The sequence below is a fragment of the Anopheles arabiensis genome, chromosome 3 (assembly GCF_016920715.1).
Source record: "Anopheles arabiensis isolate DONGOLA chromosome 3, AaraD3, whole genome shotgun sequence".
NCBI lineage: Eukaryota > Metazoa > Arthropoda > Insecta > Diptera > Culicidae > Anopheles > Anopheles arabiensis.
The window spans coordinates 61,528,562-61,549,968 of NC_053518.1; the positions used below are offsets into that span (position 1 = coordinate 61,528,562).

At 42.2% G+C, this 21,407-nt stretch overlaps 1 protein-coding gene across 9 annotated transcripts in view; it reads left to right on the forward strand.

Moving 5' to 3' along the window:
* The window catches only part of LOC120900027 (protein O-mannosyl-transferase Tmtc3), a 147,739-nt gene that overhangs the window by 116,924 nt on the left and 9,408 nt on the right, over nt 1–21,407 (forward strand). For all 9 annotated transcript variants that reach the window (XR_005739135.1, XM_040306510.1, XM_040306511.1 and 6 more), the window contains 2 exons: nt 2,077–2,258; nt 11,959–12,214. Coding sequence is in view for 8 of the 9 variants with exons in the window: in XM_040306510.1 (XP_040162444.1) it covers nt 2,077–2,258; nt 11,959–12,214 (438 nt within the window). In the remaining variant the exon portion in view is untranslated. The remainder of the gene's footprint in view (nt 1–2,076; nt 2,259–11,958; nt 12,215–21,407) is intronic.

Sequence of the window (21,407 nt, forward strand, 5' to 3'; positions counted from 1 at the left end):
AACCGAATCAGCACAGCTCTACCACCGAACCAGGAAGACAGCAAGCAGCTTTATGACTAGCAGAGTGTTGTTTTTTTTTTTTAATTCGCCCCAACACCGAGCACGGGACGAATGATGTTTGCTTAACGCGATGATAATTTATACCGATGGTAAAATTTACGTATTAAAGCCAATTTGATGGTCATTAGAGTTGTGATCTTGCTGGTGCGACTAAATAGAATAATTTATAAAGCGTTTTCAAAATTTATTTTAGGTGTTAAACGAGTGTGTATTCAAATAGTATGAGAAGATTTTTTAATTAAAAGTTGTTTAGGATTTATGATTTCACTGTAAATGTAAAATGAGTAAAAGTTATACGGAAATACAACAACAATTGTAGCAGCTAATCACGAAACGAAATTACTAATGTTAAATCGTTGTGATATTAACTCGCTTCCTTCTCTAATGAACGCATGCGTCGCTACGCAGACAATATGCTTTACTCGAGAAAAGCATGAAGAAAAAAGTCAAATTTACTCACCCATTCATCAGCTTCCGGTAAACAACCGCAACGGGTCCATTTGCAAAGCATAAACAGATAGTTTACGAGCCTTAAGTGAGCTCGTTTGCGTCTGACGATAATGATGTTCGAGGGAGGTTGCAGAAGATGAGCTTTGTTGTTGCCTCCGGAAGCTACCGACTAATGTGTGCTTAAGCAGTTAAAAAGAAAAAAAACTAATGTAAAGCAAAACCCCCAGCAAAAGATGAACAAAAATCATCGCACAACTTGCTTCTTTATCCAGCAGCATCGTTCGGTTGGGAGTGTTTTAACGCGTCGAGAGCGCATTAAATAATCTGGTAAGATTATCTCGTATGCCTCGCATATGGTGGTAACACAGGCATCAAGTGTGCAGGAGGGGGAGTAGGTTGCGAAAGACAAATGTGTCACAATTCATTCACACACATCCTTGCTGTCGAGTACGGGGGCCACGTGTGTCGATGCCACGCACCTCGGTAGTACGTGTCAGTTTAAGAGTGTATGTGATTTAGTGCTCCATTGGCACACGTTTTATAGGATTTTTATCCCACTGTCCGTACACCTTATTAGGTGGTTGCCGAAAGCTGTTGGATGCAAAGGGTTCACGCAACCCCTTAAGCACTTATGTTCTGTGTTCATTTGTCTCCGGCTGCGAAGCAGCGTCTGTCCACCTTTTAGGCTGACAGGGGGACCTACATTACGCCTAAATGATGCATCGTGAAAGAGTGAGATAAAGCGGACAACGTTGAGCAGACGGTGTGCGGTTGTTCATCGTCCACTTGCACGTGTGAGTGTGTTTTTGTGTTGGGTTGAGCACTATGCTTAAGGGTGTATGATTCTGTGGAAAAATACATCCCTGTCTTCCCAGAAAAAAATTGTTTCTTTCTAGGTAAAAACAAACATCATCCCATTGCCACGGTCTCTTTACTCAGTGTAACCCAAGCCCTGAGTCTTTAGAGAAGTCCGTATCACACAATTCCATTAGTCGAATGAGTCACTGCTAATAGAGTTATTCTCCTGGCAGCTGTGTAGTCCAGCCTGCGGTTCGTATTATACACTTTAACACACGGTTGTCTTGTCCCTACACCAGCCCAAATGTTGGCCTCACAAAGGAGTCAAGGAAATTCCTTTGGATATTCATTTCATCCTAAGGGGCAGCGCACATTCGACTTTTCCACATCTGTCAACTCCACCAGAGAGTGCTCTATTTGCCCGAGGAGCCATTATTTCTTCATCAAGGTTGGTTATCGTTTGAGTCCATTGTTCCAGTTCGCCAACCCTGTGCGGACATAGCGCCCACAACCACTTTCCAAAACCAGCGCGTCAAACAGTCCTGCCACCCGGCTAATAATTGATGTCTGTTTGCGATGCAAAAGCAACAGCAACGGCTTCAAGTCAAAGATTGCTCCAGTTTTCCAGGCAGCGCATACGCTTGCGCCCAGTACCTAAGAGCCCTTGCCTATCGTTTGTCCATCGAGCAACGGCAGTGGAATAATTCAATCATTAGCACTCATCCTTTTTTTCTATTTCTCTTTCTCCTTTCCGGTTCACTGGTGCAGATTCGACTCGGTGACATCTACCATCTGGCGCGCTCGATGATGAGCGGGAAAACGTTCGCCCTGCCGACGGGCTGGTGGCCCCACGAAGCCTCCCGCCGGCTTGCCGTCCTGTGCGTTACCACTGTGGCCCTGCTATTTGCCCGGCTGCAGATCATGGGCTCCCAGCTGCCCGTTTTTACCAGGTGATGCACATAATGCACACCGATGCTTGGTTCACTATAGTTGGCTTTTATAAGCTACTCCATTTCAAAACAATTTGGCGTGGACCTCTTTTGGCCATTCGAGTAGGGAAGGATTCAGAGAGGATGTTCGTGTACCGCCGGTAATTATTTATAGTAGTTTATGGCACCAATTAAATACGCTACCCTCTCTGCACTCAAGTCTCTGCTACAAAAATGTTTCCCAAAAGTTGACAATCTTGATGATGATTTGATACGCTGGTGAGCTGATAATGTATTGAATTGTGGACTTTATTTATTTATTTTATTAGCGTGTTGTCCAACACAATTAATACAGCTTACTATCGCAGCCTATTATAGCCATCTGTTGGATATCTCTTTAATGTGGGTTGTCATTTTAGCTGCAAAACATAATTCACTTTAAATTCGAAATAGAATTTAGCATTGTTCAATTATTTCCTATTTGTTATGTTAATTCACACAGCTCCCAAAATCAACGAATCTCTGTGACATAATTTAGCTCCTTTTCATTGTAAACTAAGGTACAAGTGTATGACATTCCTCTGCAACTTTAATTGTGTTTCCATGTACGTTTAGCGTGTAAAATATCTGAAACATTGTTACAGTTCATTAAAATCCGCTGCACGATCCGCTACCAAACCGTGACTGACCGACTGGCCTGCAAGAATCCGCAGTCAATGGGCCGCATACACGTCAGAAGCTTACCCAATTTGAGCAACCAGAAAATCCCTCCTCATTAAAACAACCGGGCACGGTTGTTGCCTTCCAGCTCAGTTAGTTAACAACATAGCAATAGCAAAAAAAACAAGCGTCCAACGCTTCCGCCTGCACGGAATAGGTGTCCGCCCTGGTACACTCTCGGTCGGTATGATAAATCACCCATGAATGTAATTTCCGCCTACTGCGTTAGGCAAAAGCGTTGTAAAATCAAACTACTTGTCTGCCGTAAGCTAAAGCCACCTCACGGGAAGCTCACGTTACGGTGCCGTACGCACCTGCCCGATGTGTGATTTTCCGGGGGATTTACTACGACCATGTCGACCCGTAAACTATGTGCACTGCTGCAATCTCACACGCAGATGGGAGGAGAGTAGGCACGAACCGAACCGAGGAAGTCGAGCACAAGGACAGACCGGCTCGGTGTGGAAGGATACGGTGCATCGGTGTTGGGCTGGGATAAACGTACCAGGGGGCTGGTTTAACATAGTCCACCGTATAAACAACAATGCTCATCGGCTATCGATTGGATGACACGATGCGCCGAAGGGTCACTGCGGGCAACCTGGGTGCGGTAATGTTGCGAAAGCGCCGGGAGCTGTGAACATGATGCCCATGGTCGTATATCAAACTTCAAAATCAGACACATACACACACACACACACACACACACACACACACACACACACACACACACACACACACACACACATACGCGTATAAGCTGGTAGACCGAGGAAACGACCGGTACGGTCCCGACATGGTTTCGAACCCGCCTCTGCGATGTGAGAGATACGAGAGAATTTAATTAGGATTACGGTCTTTCTGTGCTGCGAAGGAACTGCAGACCGGTCACACCAGTACCATTCCGTATCCGTCCCCAGCTTCAACACACGCTCTGTCATCGCTGGCTGGACACGGACAAACACCACCGACGCCGCTTGTTCCGCTATCGATCTGTTAACATGTGACACCGGTTCGCCATTCCCCTTCGTTCCAGCTACAATCGACCATTGTCGGAACATGTTGCAAGCAATGGTCAACTCATTTCACCCTAACTGCCATTGTTTCTTGTACCGGCTAGCAGTTGTATGAAACTTTTAGCTAGCGGTTACTTCTTTCTGTGCGTTTTGCAATGAGAGCAATCGTTAAGCTTGAAGTGCATCACCATTTCGACCACAACAAGATGTGGTCTTCGGTTTTGCTCCAATTTGGCGAGGCAGTCTTTGCTCGACATATTTTTTTCTAGTGCTTCCAAATTTACATCATTGTAAACCTCCATTAGTTACAGCGTTGTGTCTCGAACGTTCGACAACAAAAGTCAATTTAAGACAGCTTAGCGGTTCACCGTAGGATTTAAGAAAATTGTGATTTGTGTTTGTTATTACAAGCTTTTGATTTTAAAAATTTTCCCTTTAAATGGCACCGAAGTATTTTAACACGTACTCCAGCAAAGGTGGATCCCGCGGTTTATGTATTTAGAAGGTTTATATTTATTGCTTCTGCTGGGCGACATTGTGGGGGACATCTGTCAACCCCTGCATACAAATTTCGAAAGTGTATGTAGACCAGATGGTCTCGTTGCGTTTCTGGTAAATTGACGAATTCACAAAACACGTGAAATATTGCTCAGAACAGCTTAACATCCATTTTTGATTCGGTAGAACAATCTTCGATGAGACCAATTTCTGCTAAGTATGTGTATGTGCTAAGTGTATGGCTACATACACTTTGGTTCTAGATTCCGCCACCATTTCATTCTATTTTTTCGAGCAGGTACTCGAATCTAATTCTAGCTTTGAGGCTGAAATAATCTAGGCAGAAATTCGTAGGATAGTTTGGTGTGAGGTTTTGTGTGGAGAGTTCACATCATTTCAGTCGTCAACGATCAAACTCCATATAAATAGCTTGTTAGTATCGTGAAAGGCGCCTATGCTGCGTAAAACCGTCAAATTGAAAAATTAACTATAGGAGTCCCCCGAGATACGACTGTATTTGGGACAGAAAAAATGTCCCAAAGCAAGACATAAGTCGAAATAGTCGTTTGTCTAATATCTGTGAATATAAAGTTTATTACTTGTGGAATCTATGGAAATATCTTTGTAACGATTATCAGCACAGAAATTCAAAAAAATACATCAATTTCGTCTCAATGACAACTCTCCAGTTTGACACAAAATGTCAAAACCTTTCGTGGGAATTTCACCATCAACGATCGTATGACTGACTCTTATCGACGTTATCCTCCATACCTATGTATAAGACATCGTTGATCATCTACACTCCATCAGGGAAATCGATCCGAACGGTATGATTGCGCACCGTATCCCATCCGAAAATAAAGAATCATCAAACCTTTGGGACGACCGAAACGAAAGGCTTCATTAAACATTAATTAATCCCCAGTAGCGGATGATTAAATTTCCATTAAGTGCATCCGAACCGAAGGGTCGATCGCACACCTCACCACCACAACGACCACCGGCATCATCATCATCATCATCCGCTGTGACCGAAATCAATGGCATGTAACAGAAAACCTCCCGAGAGCTTGGCAAGAACGGTGCAAATCGCAGGATCCATAGCAGGAAAAAAGGAGAGAAAAGACTACCAAAACTCCATGCCGATGAAACACGCCGCGTGCTTCCCTTGCGGAGGCCCAAAACAGTCGGTCACGGAAATTGTTTGACGTGTCGCAAAAAAATGTGACACCCACCCTCTCTCGTTCACTCCCACTCATCTCGTAAATGGTATGTACCGGCCGGAATTTTACGCCGGGTGCGTTTGGCAAAAATGAGTCAGACTGATTTAACGCGCCCTGCACGATGGAATTATTTCACGCCGAATAAATAACGCAGCAAAAAGTGGATTGTAATTCTCCTCTTGGTCGGCCGCCGGCGCTGCATGAATCATTGAGCTTCGGAGAGCCGTGAAAAATCGGCTTATCTCATGCCCAAACCTTTCCGATTGACCAGTCAAGCAGATTCCCATGTAGTGCCTTCGCATTGAACCGTTGAACCAAAATCGGATAAAATTCCTACACGAAACCTTGAATCGGGCGCGTGCAATACCACCGCTCGGCAATCGTTAGCCTCTCTCGCGTGCAGAGTTCATTTGCTTACGGAATAGCTTAGTGAATCATAAAGCAAGAATGTGTCCATAGGTGCGGGGCCGCAAAATAAAGAATCTCTCCCATACGTGACGCATCGTTTCGTCACCCGATTCGTCTCACTTTGCACCTCGTTGTCCCGAGCACAATCCCAAACAAAAAAGGGAGCATGTCTTTCCCTGCACGCCATACCGATAGGAGAATAAGGTCAAGACACTTCCACAACGAGACAATGTAAAAACGACGATAGAAAGCTCCGTCTACTACCTCTTCATGTGCAGAAAAAAAGAAAAGGGTCGAAAGGGGGCGAATAATAGGGCTTGAAGAAGGGAGCTGATAGCATGTGATGCTTGCTGGTTCATAAATTATGTTTCATGTTTTGACGAGGGTCGTCCACACACACACACACACACACACACACACACACACACACACACACACACACACACACACACACACACACACACACACTCGCGCTCAAGCTTACATCGGTGGCGGGTTAACGCAGCAGGAAGACGAGGGTACTCGAAATAAAATAAGCAAAATATATGCCACCCCGTTCCGTTGCGAGTGATCTAGCGTGATCCGCTTTTTTGTATGTGAAACAGGCATAAAACGGGAGATCATAGGTCACAGTTTCCATCGGATCCCGGTCGGTGGGATGGATGAACCAAATGCGACCAAGAGGTACCAAGAGCTCGAACTGGCAGGATACGTGTCTCCCTGTATGAAAATGGTATGGCCTGCTCGTCATGTTTCGCTACACCATTTTCTTTCCGATACTCTCACTTTCGCCCCTATTTGATATACTTTTTGCACGTGTGCTTGCCTGCTCTGCAATCGCTCCTGGGACTTTGTGCCGACTGTATCAACACAGCACATTCCACCCGAAAAAGGGAAAACTTTAACTTTCGATAGGTTTTTAATTTGATTTATGATAACAACACAATCTCCTTCCCGGGCGATGATGTTTGCCATAGAGTACGGTTCGGTTGCATAGAATGGCACTGTACTAGGCTTGCTCTTCCCGGATTGCTTGTGAGTTTGTCAAAAGGGGAAGAAGCATCTAGAACTTTAAAACACACATTAAATCAACAACATACGATGGTACTGAAATGAAACTAATCATTTTGTTTCACACGATCAAATTTTACGGAAAACTTTCCGTAAAAAAGGCGGGATTTTTTTTTTTTTTTTTTCAAGTAAACTGGTTATATTTGGAAGAAAGAGTTTCTTTATGTTCATCATGCGAAAATCATTTCTGCTTTTTTTATAAATATGTTCATTAATTAACACGTTTAACAATATTCCATAGTATTTTCTGTTCTGCTATCGTTCGGTAAAACTATAATTGGTGATATTAATTATAATCTTATCTTCTGTATTCAAGAGTGCCTCGACGCTCTCGTAGTACAGTCGTCAACTCGTACGACTTACCAACATGTCCGTCATGGGTTCAAGCTTCAAATGAACCGTGCCGCCATACGTAGGACTCAGGCGTATTCTGTTCTTATAATCGAGATATATCGACGATCTGTATGGAAAAGTGCACTTTGGAGTTCATTTTCTCGACTCGAATCGAATCGAGATCAGAATAGATTAAGCCTGACTAATTATCATGCTATGGGGGGAAATCAATAAGTCACTGAAAGCCAAGTTCACAAGTGGTACAGGCAGGTTTTGTCCGACAACGGTTGTTGAGCCAAAATAAGAAGAATTAGATTCAGGAGTGTCGTTAGTCGACTTTGCTCGAGCACTGACAATTCCTGACACGTGTTTGTACAGCTTCGAAAGTTTTCTATGTAAAAGTCAGGAATCGATTCGAGAATATTTCACGAATCACCGGGATTTATCACTCTTTTAGAAGACAATTTTCAAAAAAAAAATTTAAAATAGTAATTATTGAAAAGATGTTTAATACGTATTACTATTAGACCATACCAATTCAATTCTGAAGTAAAGGTTCATATTAAACTGAGTCTAATTAAATACAGTGTTTATTCAAACATATTCCACGAAAAGCTGCCCTTTCAATTAAGCGTTATAACGATTTGCACGTGCGAGTAAATTAATCTCGTTTTCATAATAACTTCACCCCACCTCCTCATACGCCCCCAACGCCGTTCGGTTCCTCAACTCTGGGCTCACGTTGGTAAAGGATCTCCCGTTAAAGACACGCATTGTGTAGATGTGCTCCGATGTAGGAATTACACACACGGCGCCGTACTTGCAAACACATATCATTGTTCAGCTTCTTCCACGTATCCATATTCGCATATAATTTTACGCGCGATTTCGCCCAGCCCGTCGCTTCAGTGTCCTTCCGTGAGATTAGTTTTCCTGGCTGCCGCCTCGTCGTTTTTCCGGGTAAACTGATCTTAGTTTTGCGATGCTCTCCACGCACTACTACATGAGCATAAAAGAACCGCCGAAAAAGCGCACACCTTCCAATTGACAGCTCATTTTGGGAGCGACAAGTTCGCAGAACGTGCTGCTTTTTCGGTGGAAAACTAAAATGAATATTTCCTCGTGTGCCACTCCACCTTCGCTTGCCTTAGCTGCTGCTGCTGCTGCTGACTGAGTGGCATATTTGCAACCACACCAACCGTCAGTAGAGTCGACATCCAACAATCTAGCATCTAATCGTGATACTGCGCCGTCCGCTTTCATCCGCAGCTTATTTTTCGCGACGACAAACATGACACGGTGTGTCGGTGGGTGTCCTGTTGTTCTGCAACATTCTAGTTTACGGTGGATTTGTGCGAAAAACGTTGCGCCAGTCGCGTTGACACTAACGACGTGTTGGGGGCAACTACTGCAGCAGCACCATTCCACCCGGCAGCTGGTCTCCGCTTCTTCCCTGGCAGGTAGCAAGCTCACCGGCACATTAAACTATTCGACGCTATAATAGGAAATTGATTGGAAACGTTATTTTGCTGGAATGATTTGATTTCCTTCCGCCGCCACCGCCGCGTATGTCGCGTGCGCGTACCACGCGTCCAAACCGAAACAGCACGCTGAAACTAAACTGCCCGCGCGCGTACGGTTACGGTCTCGAGCAGAAGAAGCTTCCATACCATAAAACGAACGGTGGAATCGGAGTGAAACGTACAGAAAATCTGCCGACCCGCGCTGCTGCCCCCTGGTGGTGAATGTACCGAAAGTTATTGCACTCTCAGCCCTTATGTTTTACTACACCGCACCAACACACACTTCGGCACACGCGTGGCACTCTCTGCACTGCCATCTTCCTGTTGCTGTTTCCTTCCCAAAAATGCCTTCCATTCTTTACGAGACGGCGCATAGTTCGCATCCGTGACCATTTACCAACCGTACGGTGGGAGTGGGTGGGCCCGGCAAAAGCTAAAGGTGCTTCAATTTGGCAATCGAGCATTTTTATCGTGCTTGAAGGGTAACCTTCACTCCAGTTTGCTGGTGACCTCGAGTGGCGGCGAAATGATGCATACCGCCTGGCATACACGGGCAACAGTCGAGTGCAAACAATCAGCAGCAACGAGATTGCTGGGGCATTCATTCCTTTCATTTTTGATTACTGACATTAATGATGTTAACAAGTCATTGGGCACATTTTTTTACTGAAACGTATTATGTTTAGTTCCTAAAATTAATAAAGATTCGTAAAATTTGTGATAAGTACATAATTTATTCAATTTTTAAGAAAAAAAAACTATAATTTTCATCGCGGCTATATCACGTAAAATGTTTCATCGATTAATTGCTGGTAATTTATTAGTGGTTTCCCCATTCTACAATTCTTTGATATTTTGTATTGACATCTTTTCTTTTGTATTGAAATATGATTTTAATATTTGCCTAACAAATTAATAAAAGTTTAACTCTCTGCAAAATTGAAGCACCTTTAGCTTTTGCCGGGCCCACCCACTCCCACCGTACGGTTGGTAAATGGTCACGGATGCGAACTATGCGCCGTCTCGTAAAGAATGGAAGGCATTTTTGGGAAGGAAACAGCAACAGGAAGATGGCAGTGCAGAGAGTTAAACTTATTCGCGCAATAGCAAATAACATTTCCATCAAAAAACATTTTAAGCGAAAATCAAAATGTATTGTTTGTACACAATTGTTGAAATCTAATTTAGAGGAATCGATTAAACGATCAAATATAATTTTATAATTATTTTTTTCGTCCTGTGTATGTTAATACCCCACCAAAAAGACCCTCGCTGTTGCCTGTCTGCATTAAAAATCGTTATAGGAAATGCTATAAGTGTTTCGAATAAGTTTTATCAAGAGTTATTAATGCATTAAAGCCACTATCAAACTGAAACAAGCTATTTTTTCTAACACCTGTTTGCTTCAAACTTTGCCACTAACTCTTGTTTCATACGCCGCGTAATATGCGCACAGGGCTGTACAAAGCACCCAGCAGTCCCCTCGCAGTCCGCTCACGCCTGCTCAAGTAGCGCGTAAGCAAACATGACAGCAGGAATGGTCCTGTCACTTCACAACCTTCCATCCACTGTGAAATGTGTCCCGTGCCGTGCAAAACCCGCACGCGCGGAGCGGAGCACGGGAAGAGCTCGTGCGTACACGGGCGGGAAAATTATTAACCTTTATGGTAGTTTTATGACGTGAAATCGCGCAATAGCAAAAACGTTGATGGCTTCGTTTCTCTAGCTTGGCTCGGTTCGCTCGTTCCTCCCCCCAGTGCAGCCGTAGTGTCCCAGACCCACCGCTTCAAGGATCGTCAAGGATAACTGTTTTCCGCGCCGCCGTTGTCATTCACACTGCCCTTTCCTCTGGTTCCTTTGCGGCGGTGACAGGATTCCGTCCGTGAGGCCCCGATCCGTTCGGTCCCGCCGAACGCCGGAACAACCTGTGTGCGTGCGTTGAATGTTTCAGTTTTCCTTTTTTGCTACCTTTTATTGCGCTGACAGAGGTGCTTTCCAGAAGTACCACTCCCGCTTGGCGCTGGCGCACGCAGAGAAGGGGAAGGAAAGGTAACAAAAAAAATCCTTCACAAAACGGTTGTGACTCCAATGCTGACGAGATTGGCTCGTGGAAATGTTACTTTGTTGCGCTACTGCCACCGGATGAAGGTCTTAGCATGGTTGTGCCGCACACACGGTTAGAGTGCCGGTTAGCGACCAGACGGAGTAGAAAGTGCAGAAAGATGGTTTCACCAGCAAGGAAATGGCGAGATTTGCCCTCTCTCCTCGGTCCATGCGCTGGCTCAGCGTCACTTTTGCTTCTTTTATCCTTCAGCCACTCCAAGTCGTCCTCCCCGATGTCACATGTCACCAACGATTACGACGTGCGACGGAGTACGACATTGCACAGCCACCCGGGGGCCACCGCTTGTACTCTCATCAACGATTCTTACTGTCCCGCTTTCATGCGCCATCTAAAAGGGAAGGCCAATTTAACCGTGTGTGCTACACCCGTGAGCAATAAAATATCTAATTTCATTCTCGTAAAAATATGAGGTTTACTATCGATCATATTATTTTGCGACCTCTTTCATTTTCCGATCCCGACGAATGGCAACGTCACGTGTATGTGCATCGGTGGAAACGTTTTTGGCTGTGTTTGCGATTTTGCTTTATGACGGGACCTTTGACACGCGCCCATGGAGTGTGCTATTAGGGCACGGTGATCAACTAATCAACTGTCGCTTGGTTTATGACATTCCGCATTCAATAAGTGTGGTTGAATGGGACATCCCATGGTAGCGTAGTGTAAACGTGATTGCGCCATTTGTTATGCCTTCGACCGCTCTTATATTATTGTCCGTAACGTTTATAAAGTTTCTTTTAAACTTTCTTACTTTTTTGGATCGCATTTACATTTATCTTGTTTTTCTACTCATTGTTTCAGATTCGACAATCCAGCCTCTGTAGCGGTAACACCAGCCCGGCAGCTGTCCTACAACTATCTCGTCTCAGTCAACCTGTGGCTGCTACTGTTCCCTTGCGATCTTTGCTGCGACTGGACGATGGGAACGGTACCGCTGGTAGAATCGTTTACGGATCCACGCAACCTGGCCACGCTCGGGGCGTACAGCCTGATAGGTGTGCTGGTGTGGGTTGCATTCATCGAGAACCATCGGCAAAAGTCTGCCGTGGTTGTGATGGTGAGTAGAAATTATTCATATCGCGCGCCCTTTTTAGTCGGGAGAAAGTTTTAACGTCTTTATATAAAGCGCCTAATGTGAAATGAAATATGTCGGTTATATTTAGTTGCGTTGTAACATTTTTCAATCTCACTTTTCTCTGCATCGTGGCGTTATATGTACGAACCAAAAGCAAACTGTACGAAATCTCTCATGCGAGCAGCAAACACGCATGGGAAATATATATCCTTTCCGACTCAAGCACAGAAGCTCTCCGAACTGTGCGGAACGGCGGTTTATCATCATTATCTGGCAAACATATCCTACACATTCTCAAGTTTGCTGTTGATTTCAATTTTCGTGCCACGCATCGACGAACCCGAGCGCCATTACTTGCCCATCCATTTCCCATAAGAATTTCAACCCAGCAAGTCCCAAAGTTGTCGGGCGTTGGCAATGAAATTCATTCCCCCCGCCATTACAGCCAGAAACACTCAAGGATGGGCAGATGTGTATTTGTGCGTGTGTATGTGTGTTTGTGTCACTGTACAACAGCTTGGAGATGCGTCAAAATCCTTTGTGTAGATGATTTTGGTTTCCTTTTTCCGTCATTATCCCCACTAGCAACGCATTTATTCTGCGTCTGTCCGTTTGTCCTTCTTCATAGAATAGATTCTCTGCATTCCTATTGCTTACAGCAAATCCATCGATATGAGACAAAAAGTCCTTAAAGCATCACTCTCGTACACACAGACACACATACACACACACATACACGCACAGAACGGTCGCCTTTATATGGTTGAACAACCGAATCCTCAAGCACGTTTCGATCACTCACTCATGCAAAGAGAACGGCAGGATACGTTAGATTTTCTCTTTCCCATCTCGGATGTCCTTTTCTTTATCGATTTTGTGCCCCAGTTTTCTGGTGTTTTTCATCTTTCTTTTTTTTACTTCCACATTGTTGGACCAGGAAGGGTATTGGATACAGTTGACCAATCGATCGAGCCGTAAACGCGTGAAACTGATTTCCTTTCCACCAACGAGCGATCGATTTTCCGCCGGCTGACCCCGCGACGGTATAGTATTTTCATTTGTTTGAGTGAAAATACACATCCACACCTTCGCCGGAATCGTGCGTTGATGATGACATGGTGAGGCAAACAGCGATGCGAATCATGTTTTGCCGTTGGGTTCAAAAGCGAATGTCTTGTCCTTGCTGTTTCCGTCAGTTTGGTATGGCATTTCTCACACAATCTTAGTAGGATATCAGGTTTGCTTAGCCCAATCGTGACAACTGTGTGTATCTGTTGGTCACGGTTTGCCATCTACTTTTTCAATCTATTTTATTTTAGATAACATCGTTCGATTTGGAACGGCTCGCAATGATCTTCAATCCGACGCAGCATATAACTAGCATTCAGATAAGAATTCTGATTCCTAGCCACTTTTGATTTGATCGAATACTGACGTATACTAGACGGTAATGAGTTAGGGAACGAAAAAGATTTTTTGTTGCTTTTTTTTTAAATTTTAACCTTTGAGGAAGAATTTTTTAAAACGTATGCTCTACGAAATTGTTGCTGTATTTTTTACAACGCCGTGTTTTGTGTTGCAAAATTCGACATTATTGTTGAACTTTATGTACAGTTAAGTTAATACTTAAAACTTCAGACAAAATTACCTTTTTCATATTTATAATCTGTGTTGTTCATCATGCCGCAATGTCGCACTTTAAAAAAAAATCAATTTTGAGTCATGTACGATGAGTAATACAGGGGTTTTCAGGGCCAGGAGTTTACATAATTTTTAGACGCTTTCTTGACTTTTTGTTAGCGGAAGTCAATTTTACAGGGTTTCCAACAATTTATTGGTCGGCACCCATCAATTTTTGGTGGATTCCCATATTGTTTTGGTGCGTTTCCACGATTTTTTAGCAGTTTTGCCAGAATTTGTTGGTCCAATTTTATTGATATCCAATCGGAAAATACCAATAAATTATGGGAACAAACCAAAAATCTATGGGATACGATCAAAAAATCGTGGGAACGCACCAAAAATCATGGGAACTGATCAATAAATCGTGGGAAACCTGTAAACCCTGTATGTGTTATGATTTAAACTCTATGGGAACTTAGTTTTGGACAGCCTCATTAGGATTATGAAGGAATATGAATTTCCATCACATGAAGTACACTTCCAGTTGGAAAGAGGCAAGTAGTTGTCCCAAAATTATGAGACCCTTTAAACCCCTGTAATGATTATCACGGTTTGGCCAAACAAGGTTAGGCATATGTAAAGTTCGTTGCTAGATAATTCAAAAGAAGATAAAAGCAAATATTTGCTACTATAATATACACGGATTTTTTAGGATTTTCACGAGGAGTTTATTGGAGAAGGTCTTTTCCCAAAGTATTATTTCTTTTTCTCTGCTTTGACAGCTCGCACACTGTCACTTCTTCGGACATCGTATTTGTCAAAACCCAAGATGCTCACAAACCCAAGATTACTATAAACTGAAGATGTTTACACTACTTTGTCCTTATTAATTTTAGCAAATAAGAAAAGCCATTAGCCGTAATTGTCTTATTTTCTTTAATTGGTAAGAAAAAGTAGAAGTCGGTTAATAATTATATTGCATTTTTACATTTATTTGCTAATATCGATCTTTGTTATTGAGAACATTTTTTCCCCAATCAAATTTTATTAATTAAACATATTTTTATTCATCGGTTAAACATATTTCTTTTCACTACATGATGTATTTTACCACTCTCACTATCTTGACCAAGATCTATTAAGGAGAACAGGTCGATGCAAGGGCTGTTGCTAGGTTGCCATTTTCAGGTCGCTTTTGACAGTTTCATGAAAAAGTGTTTACAAACAAACGGCTAATAGTTAACGCGGAAAAGTGGACGATTTTACTATTTGGAAGATTATATTGGTTAAATTTCTTGCGGTCAATCACTTCTGGAGAATAAAGGAGAAGTACTTGCAGTCTACTCTGTGTTCAGAAACGTTTATAACCTTTTTCATTGTTTGCCATTCCGTGACCACAAACCACTACCGTTTGCAACGGTCCTGCTGGAAAAACGAAAAGTTTAACATGTTCGAACTGGGTAAAAGAAGTCCTAGTTACTTTCAATTAAACACTGAGAATAAAATGGAACATCCAATCGACACACACTGGTACAATATGTATACCGTCCTTTTTTTATAAACCGGCGACGAATGATAAATTAGATCCTTGGATTGAATCAGCCACGTAATATTCTAATTAGATGCTAATTCTTATAATATTCTACAAGAAAATGAGTGCAAAATGCTGAACAAAAATCTCATTAACTCCATAGTAACGTCCATCGCTAAACATAAACAATGTTCACTTTAACTGTCAAAATTTTCCCATGGCTTTCTGTCATTTTACTCTAAACGCTTCGACCTGTTCTCTTTCAAGGACCTTAGAAAATGCAATCGTTTTCCTAGCTTCAGTTGTTGAGAAAATCGCGTACCAAGTCAATCTTCCAATTGCACTCTTGACGACAGACGTAAACCTTCCTCTAAGGAAAAGCTTCCCCTTTCCATGCCACTTTAAACCCTTCGATGTGTTTGCTTCGATGGCTTGAAAAGCCACTGACGATTGATATTACACTCGGTTGCTTGCAAACGAGGAAATTTGTTTTCCTTCACAACACTTTCCGTATCCACTCGGCCAATTCAACCGAGCGAGAGGAAGTTAAGCAATTTTGTATTCGCTGTGGAAGCGGCAGCATCGCCTTAAGTCCCACTTTCAAAGTGAAGCTTGCGTACACATTCCAACGTGCATTCGATTTTCCTGCGCTTTAAATTGCTCCCGCGCTCGCTTGCGATGGATTCATTCATTTCGTTCCATTCCGTGTGCGCCTTTCGTCCGGTGGATTTACATATAAAACGAAAATGATAGAAGAAATCAAAACAAAAAAACAGAGAAGCAAACTTCTTTGGCGGCCGGGAACGTGAACTCCTTTTTTCCAGTGGGCCAGTAATCCTTATCGAACGCCGCCACTCATACAAACACGTAGAACGTAACGCTACACGGATGTAAAATCGCGCCATCCATGCGCGAAAGAACGGCAACCGGAAGCCGGTGGTTCCAGTTCGCGAAAGACACTACACCCCGTAACCGAAGCCATATCCTTAATCCGCTCGAGTGTGCACGAACTCGGAAAGACGAGTCGGGCATTCGATGGTTCCAAATGTAAGCTACCGATGAAGGCACATCCTCCTAAACCTTCCGTCAATGCTTTGGTGTGGTTTTGCTGTAAGGGACACATCGTCGGATGTTCGGTGAATTACAATATCGACGGCATTCCTTTCCTCTCTATTTTATTTCACGACCGCTTTATCTCTTTCTATCCCTCTGGCCTTTCTTCAGCTTCTATGCTAACGAATAATCGTATAACTTCAGGAAGCTCGGAGAGACTTCCGGGCAAGGCAACACCGGACGACATTCCGGTTGAAGTAATAACCCAGTTGCTTGGAATTCTCTTCATAATCCTTTCGGACTCGTAACGGTTTAAAGGGTGTCCTTTCCTAGCGCTACTATACCCTTGAACGCATTCGCAATTCACTGCAATGGGTATAATCGATACTTTTCTTCATTTGCCTTCGCTTTGCAAAATTGTGCTTTTTGTGCCACAGTTCTAACTCCAAGAAAGGGCAGAAATCGTAGTAAAAACAGTCACAAACTGACCACAAATTTTCATTTCTTGTTTCCGATTCCATTCCGATCCATTTGTAAGCGTTCAACTGTATTTTAAATAGGACAGTTATAACTTTACCCACATTTAAATACGACTGGACTTTTTCATCGAACTGAAATGACAATAAAGCTGTAAAATTTATTGTGACCCTATTAAAGCTTTTTCTTGTTCAAATATTTAAATTAATAAGCACATGGCACAACAGCCATTCCGGTTCATTTAGGTTAATTTCAGGATCACCGATCGCTTGCATTGTGCATAATAGCCACGCTATCCGCTGCCCTTTTGCGTTAACCTAAGCATGCTAATAAACGCCTACATGTATGCTATCGCAATGCCAAATCACTCAAATGAGCTTCACTATTTTATCGCTCCGGTCTCTTCACTCATACCACATTATCTCTGTCGTTGATTTTCATTCCAAACATTAAAAGCAATTTCCGTCTTGCAAACAATACGCGCACGAAGAAAACCACTTTTGCTTTTCCTTTCACTTCGTTTCCATATCTCAAATCTTTTCCTCATGTTTTCTGCATTTGATTCGCGCCACTAATCCTAGACTCTTCGCCTAATGGGAGGCCGCATCTTTGAACGTTGCACCATTTATTTAGATTTATGAGTCAACGATAACTCAAAGTGAAATCTTTTTCGTTTTTAGCAAATCATTGCTCCGCGTTCCGCGACTCCCGACCAGTAGCGCTACTTGTCAGTTCTCAGCTGTGGGCTGCTTCAGAGTGCTGGCATCCTGTGCCGGGTTTGTTTGTATGTTTATACACTTTTTTTCAGTTTGTTCCATCTCACCGCTCAATTACTGTATTACTGCAGCGAAGCCTTCCGGACCCTGGACGCCCAGCTCGAGCAGCCTTCCATTAGTGCACACCACTGGCCTACGCTGGCAGTAGTCTGTGAGTGGAAAGAAAACGACAGAAAGATGAAACAGAAGCATTCCCTCCTGCACTGCGCGAGAAGATTGATTACAGCTGAGGGCAAAATCTCCTCTCCATTTAAGCTTTCGCGTTAAGGTTTCAGCCATTTTTTTCTTCTTTTTGTTGTGTTAAAAAATGCCTGCCTTTTTTGCATTTCCTTTTCGGGCGTAAAAGCTTTGGAATGGTGTTGAGCATCGGTACTTTGTTTCTTTTGCATGTTTGCAATTTCTATAAGTGATAAGCCGCTGGGCTGAATCCATGCCTGCTCGGCAGGTTGTTGAAGGTAGCGATAGGACGCGGTAGGGGTAGTAGCACTAGACGGTCAAATAAGAAAACTCATCAATTTCATGTCACTCTACCCTTGGTTGCCAGTTTGCACGAGCACCCTGGGTCATTCAAAATCCCCAATCATGTGAAGAATGAGCACAGGAAAGCTGTAAAACAATTTCTTGATTTTTTGTTCATTCTAGGGATGTTAGTTTTAGAGTTTTTAAATTAATTACGCTTTGGCAATTATTGGTCAAAAATTGGTTTTACATTATTTTTCCTTCTTTGACGTTTAACATTACCCCGCAACTCTGTAAAAGAAAAAAGTGTTTAGTACTAAAACATGTTGGCCTATATTGCGCTAAAAATCGTTGTTTATGTTAGTTCTATGATTAATCGATTATTTACAATATTTTCGTTCTAATAAAATTAATTGAATTTGAAATTTTAAGATGTTTTGCAAATATGTTTCGTAAAGTTATTTAGTTTGATGTTATAAAAAATATGTTCAATAAAGTAATTAAAATTTGATTTTTATATCTTTTACCATTTCTGCCAACAGTACAGCGACTTTATGTAGATATTACTGTTAAGTATTATCTCTTAGCAGCTTCATAGAAGTGTCCCGGATTCGAATCAATACAAACGAAATTTGCATTAAAATTTAAAAATTCACACACTCATCTAATTGTCTTGCAGATTATGTTAACAAGCAGTAACCTTTTTTGTCCGGGCATACTGAATACCATGCCCGTTCCGTCGTGTTTTGAGTACTTAAATTCAAATACTTAAATGCTTTCCAACCATACCGTGTGGTTCGCTCTATACTACATGCTTGCCATTCTTCAACCGGTGACGCTATTCGTCTAGTTCCTCGGGAGGATTAAAGTGACATAAATTCGAAAACTAAATGAAATTTTGCTAGTATGTAGTATGTGTTGCCCAGTATTCCCTCCCACCTTTCTGCCGTCGTACGACTGTCTAGACGACGATGATCTCCCCGGGTGATTCTAACGGTTCCACTACACATAAAAACACACACACATTGACACACATGTATATGCTAATAACGCACGGTTGCTGCAGCGAGTGCTGGTGAAACAAAAATAAGCAAATGCATTTATTCGTTCGTGCTTTTTCTTGTTTGCTGCTTCCTGCTGCTTCCAAACTGCCGGCATTATTATTATGCGAATGGTAATGGTGGCGATGTTGAGGTTAGTCCCCTGGGTGTCGAGATTATTCAACGCTCGGTTGTAGTTTTGAGAATTTTTTTTTTTTTTGAGTATGTGTGTATGAGCTTTCCTTCCTTTCTGCACATACCTCAAAATGTGTCCCTCTTTTCGCATCATGTCAGCGGTGTCGTCCATCGGAAGCACGGGAAGAAACACCATGAAAGAACTCCCGCTGCCGAAGCGGTGCATGAGAATGAATGTTTCCATTGCAATTCATATTTTCAATTGCACGAAGAGTGTTGAGCTTTTTGTACTTGTCCATCTGCTTTTTTTCTATCTTGCTGCTGCTGTCCGTGTGCTGCTGCAAGTGGGATGCATCATGCAAGGAATGTGATGCGAGAATAATAATACCCTCGGGCGTAGCGTGACACATCTCACATGGGTAACTAATGCGACCGGTGGTGCCTGCAGCACAGGTCCACTTGGGAGACATTTTGATTGCTTTAGACAATCATGTGTTCAAGATGCGAAGCAAAAAACACTGCACTACATCATTCTTTTTTGTCAACCAGTGTGGGGATTTAATCCTCAAGAATCTTAGCTGTTTTCCAGCGGCTATACGAGGACGTGTATATCGTTTTGCGTTGGTGTTTAATGAAACAACAGTGAAAGAATTGTGAAAGAAAAGTAAACTTAACTAAAAGTACTATTTTTACCATAAATACGCAAACAATTATGCATTAGAATTTTCCTATACGATTGCGTTTTCTATTAGCGTTTCTAATAGCAATGGTACTTAACTAGATGAAGTAAAATGCACACCTTTTAAAATTTCTTCCACTACAGTTGCTGTCAGTATTGGTCAACCATGAATGACAAGCTGCAACTTCTTCTTTGATATCCACACATATGATAATCTGTCCTATCGAGGAATGGGAAATTTTACACCATAAAGACACCATGTGCAAACATACCTAGCATATCTCCGATTCGATCGATGCATTATTCGCTGTAACATATGTTTGCTTAAATACTCTTTTTGCTAAACAGTTTTTGAGAAGGATTGTTGTAAAAAATGTGTATAAATTTCTCAAAATATGTATCATACATCTTGAGTGTTTTTTTTTTGTAGTATGAGTAGAAGAAATGGGAATAATTACATTATTTGACCACATATTCCTAGGCTCAAACAACACAATTTCTCTTAACGCTATTGAAAGTTGAATGAACGTATTAGCCACGTACTCATTCAACATTCGTACTATTATTGAACGGATGCTGTAACCATCAACCTTTATGAACAACGTTGAAGCATTTCTTAATTGAAAAGGAAACCTTAGTTATGCACAGATTGCTATTAGATCCAATCCAATCCATAGATTGCTCTCAGATTGACAAATATGAATTGACAGTTTTGACATTCAGGAACTGCACATTAGTATCACGAGAATAAGTAGTTTACAGACAGCTCTTTGGAAAAGGTCAAAAAGGTAGAAATATGCAAAATATGGCTAAACATTATTACCAGTGTGAAAAAAACTTCAATCAAAGCATTGATGGCTTTGTTCGTTTCTGGAACGTACCTTATCATGATTTGAACTAAATCAAGCTAAAAAACGTAATTGAAGTCAATTGATTTTGCCATGATGCTTTTTTGCTGTAAGGGGGAATTGACAATCAAGTCGATAAGATCGGATCTCCTTATCTCTGCAAAAAAAGAAACGACAAAATAAGACAAATTTATGAGGTTTGAAGAGACAAGACGAACAGTAACAAAAACAAAAACAACAATCGTATTGAAAGCGGATCCTAAATGTAATAACGACCGATGAAAATGTGTATTAAATAACAAACGACTGTCTCGAGCATAGCGAAGAAAAGCGAAGACAAAAAAACTGAAATCAAATCTATAGATTTGAGCGATATCTTCTTCTCATCAAATAATCAAAGAAGAAAAAATACTCATCCAGCTTCTTCTGCACCGCCAAAATACACGATGGCCAAAATGCGATGAAAGCGAAAGAAAATAAGCAAACGCTCTCGCAAATCAAGCAGCGCCTGGAAAGCAACGCCGCGGAGTGAGAAGAAAACTGATGTCACGTTT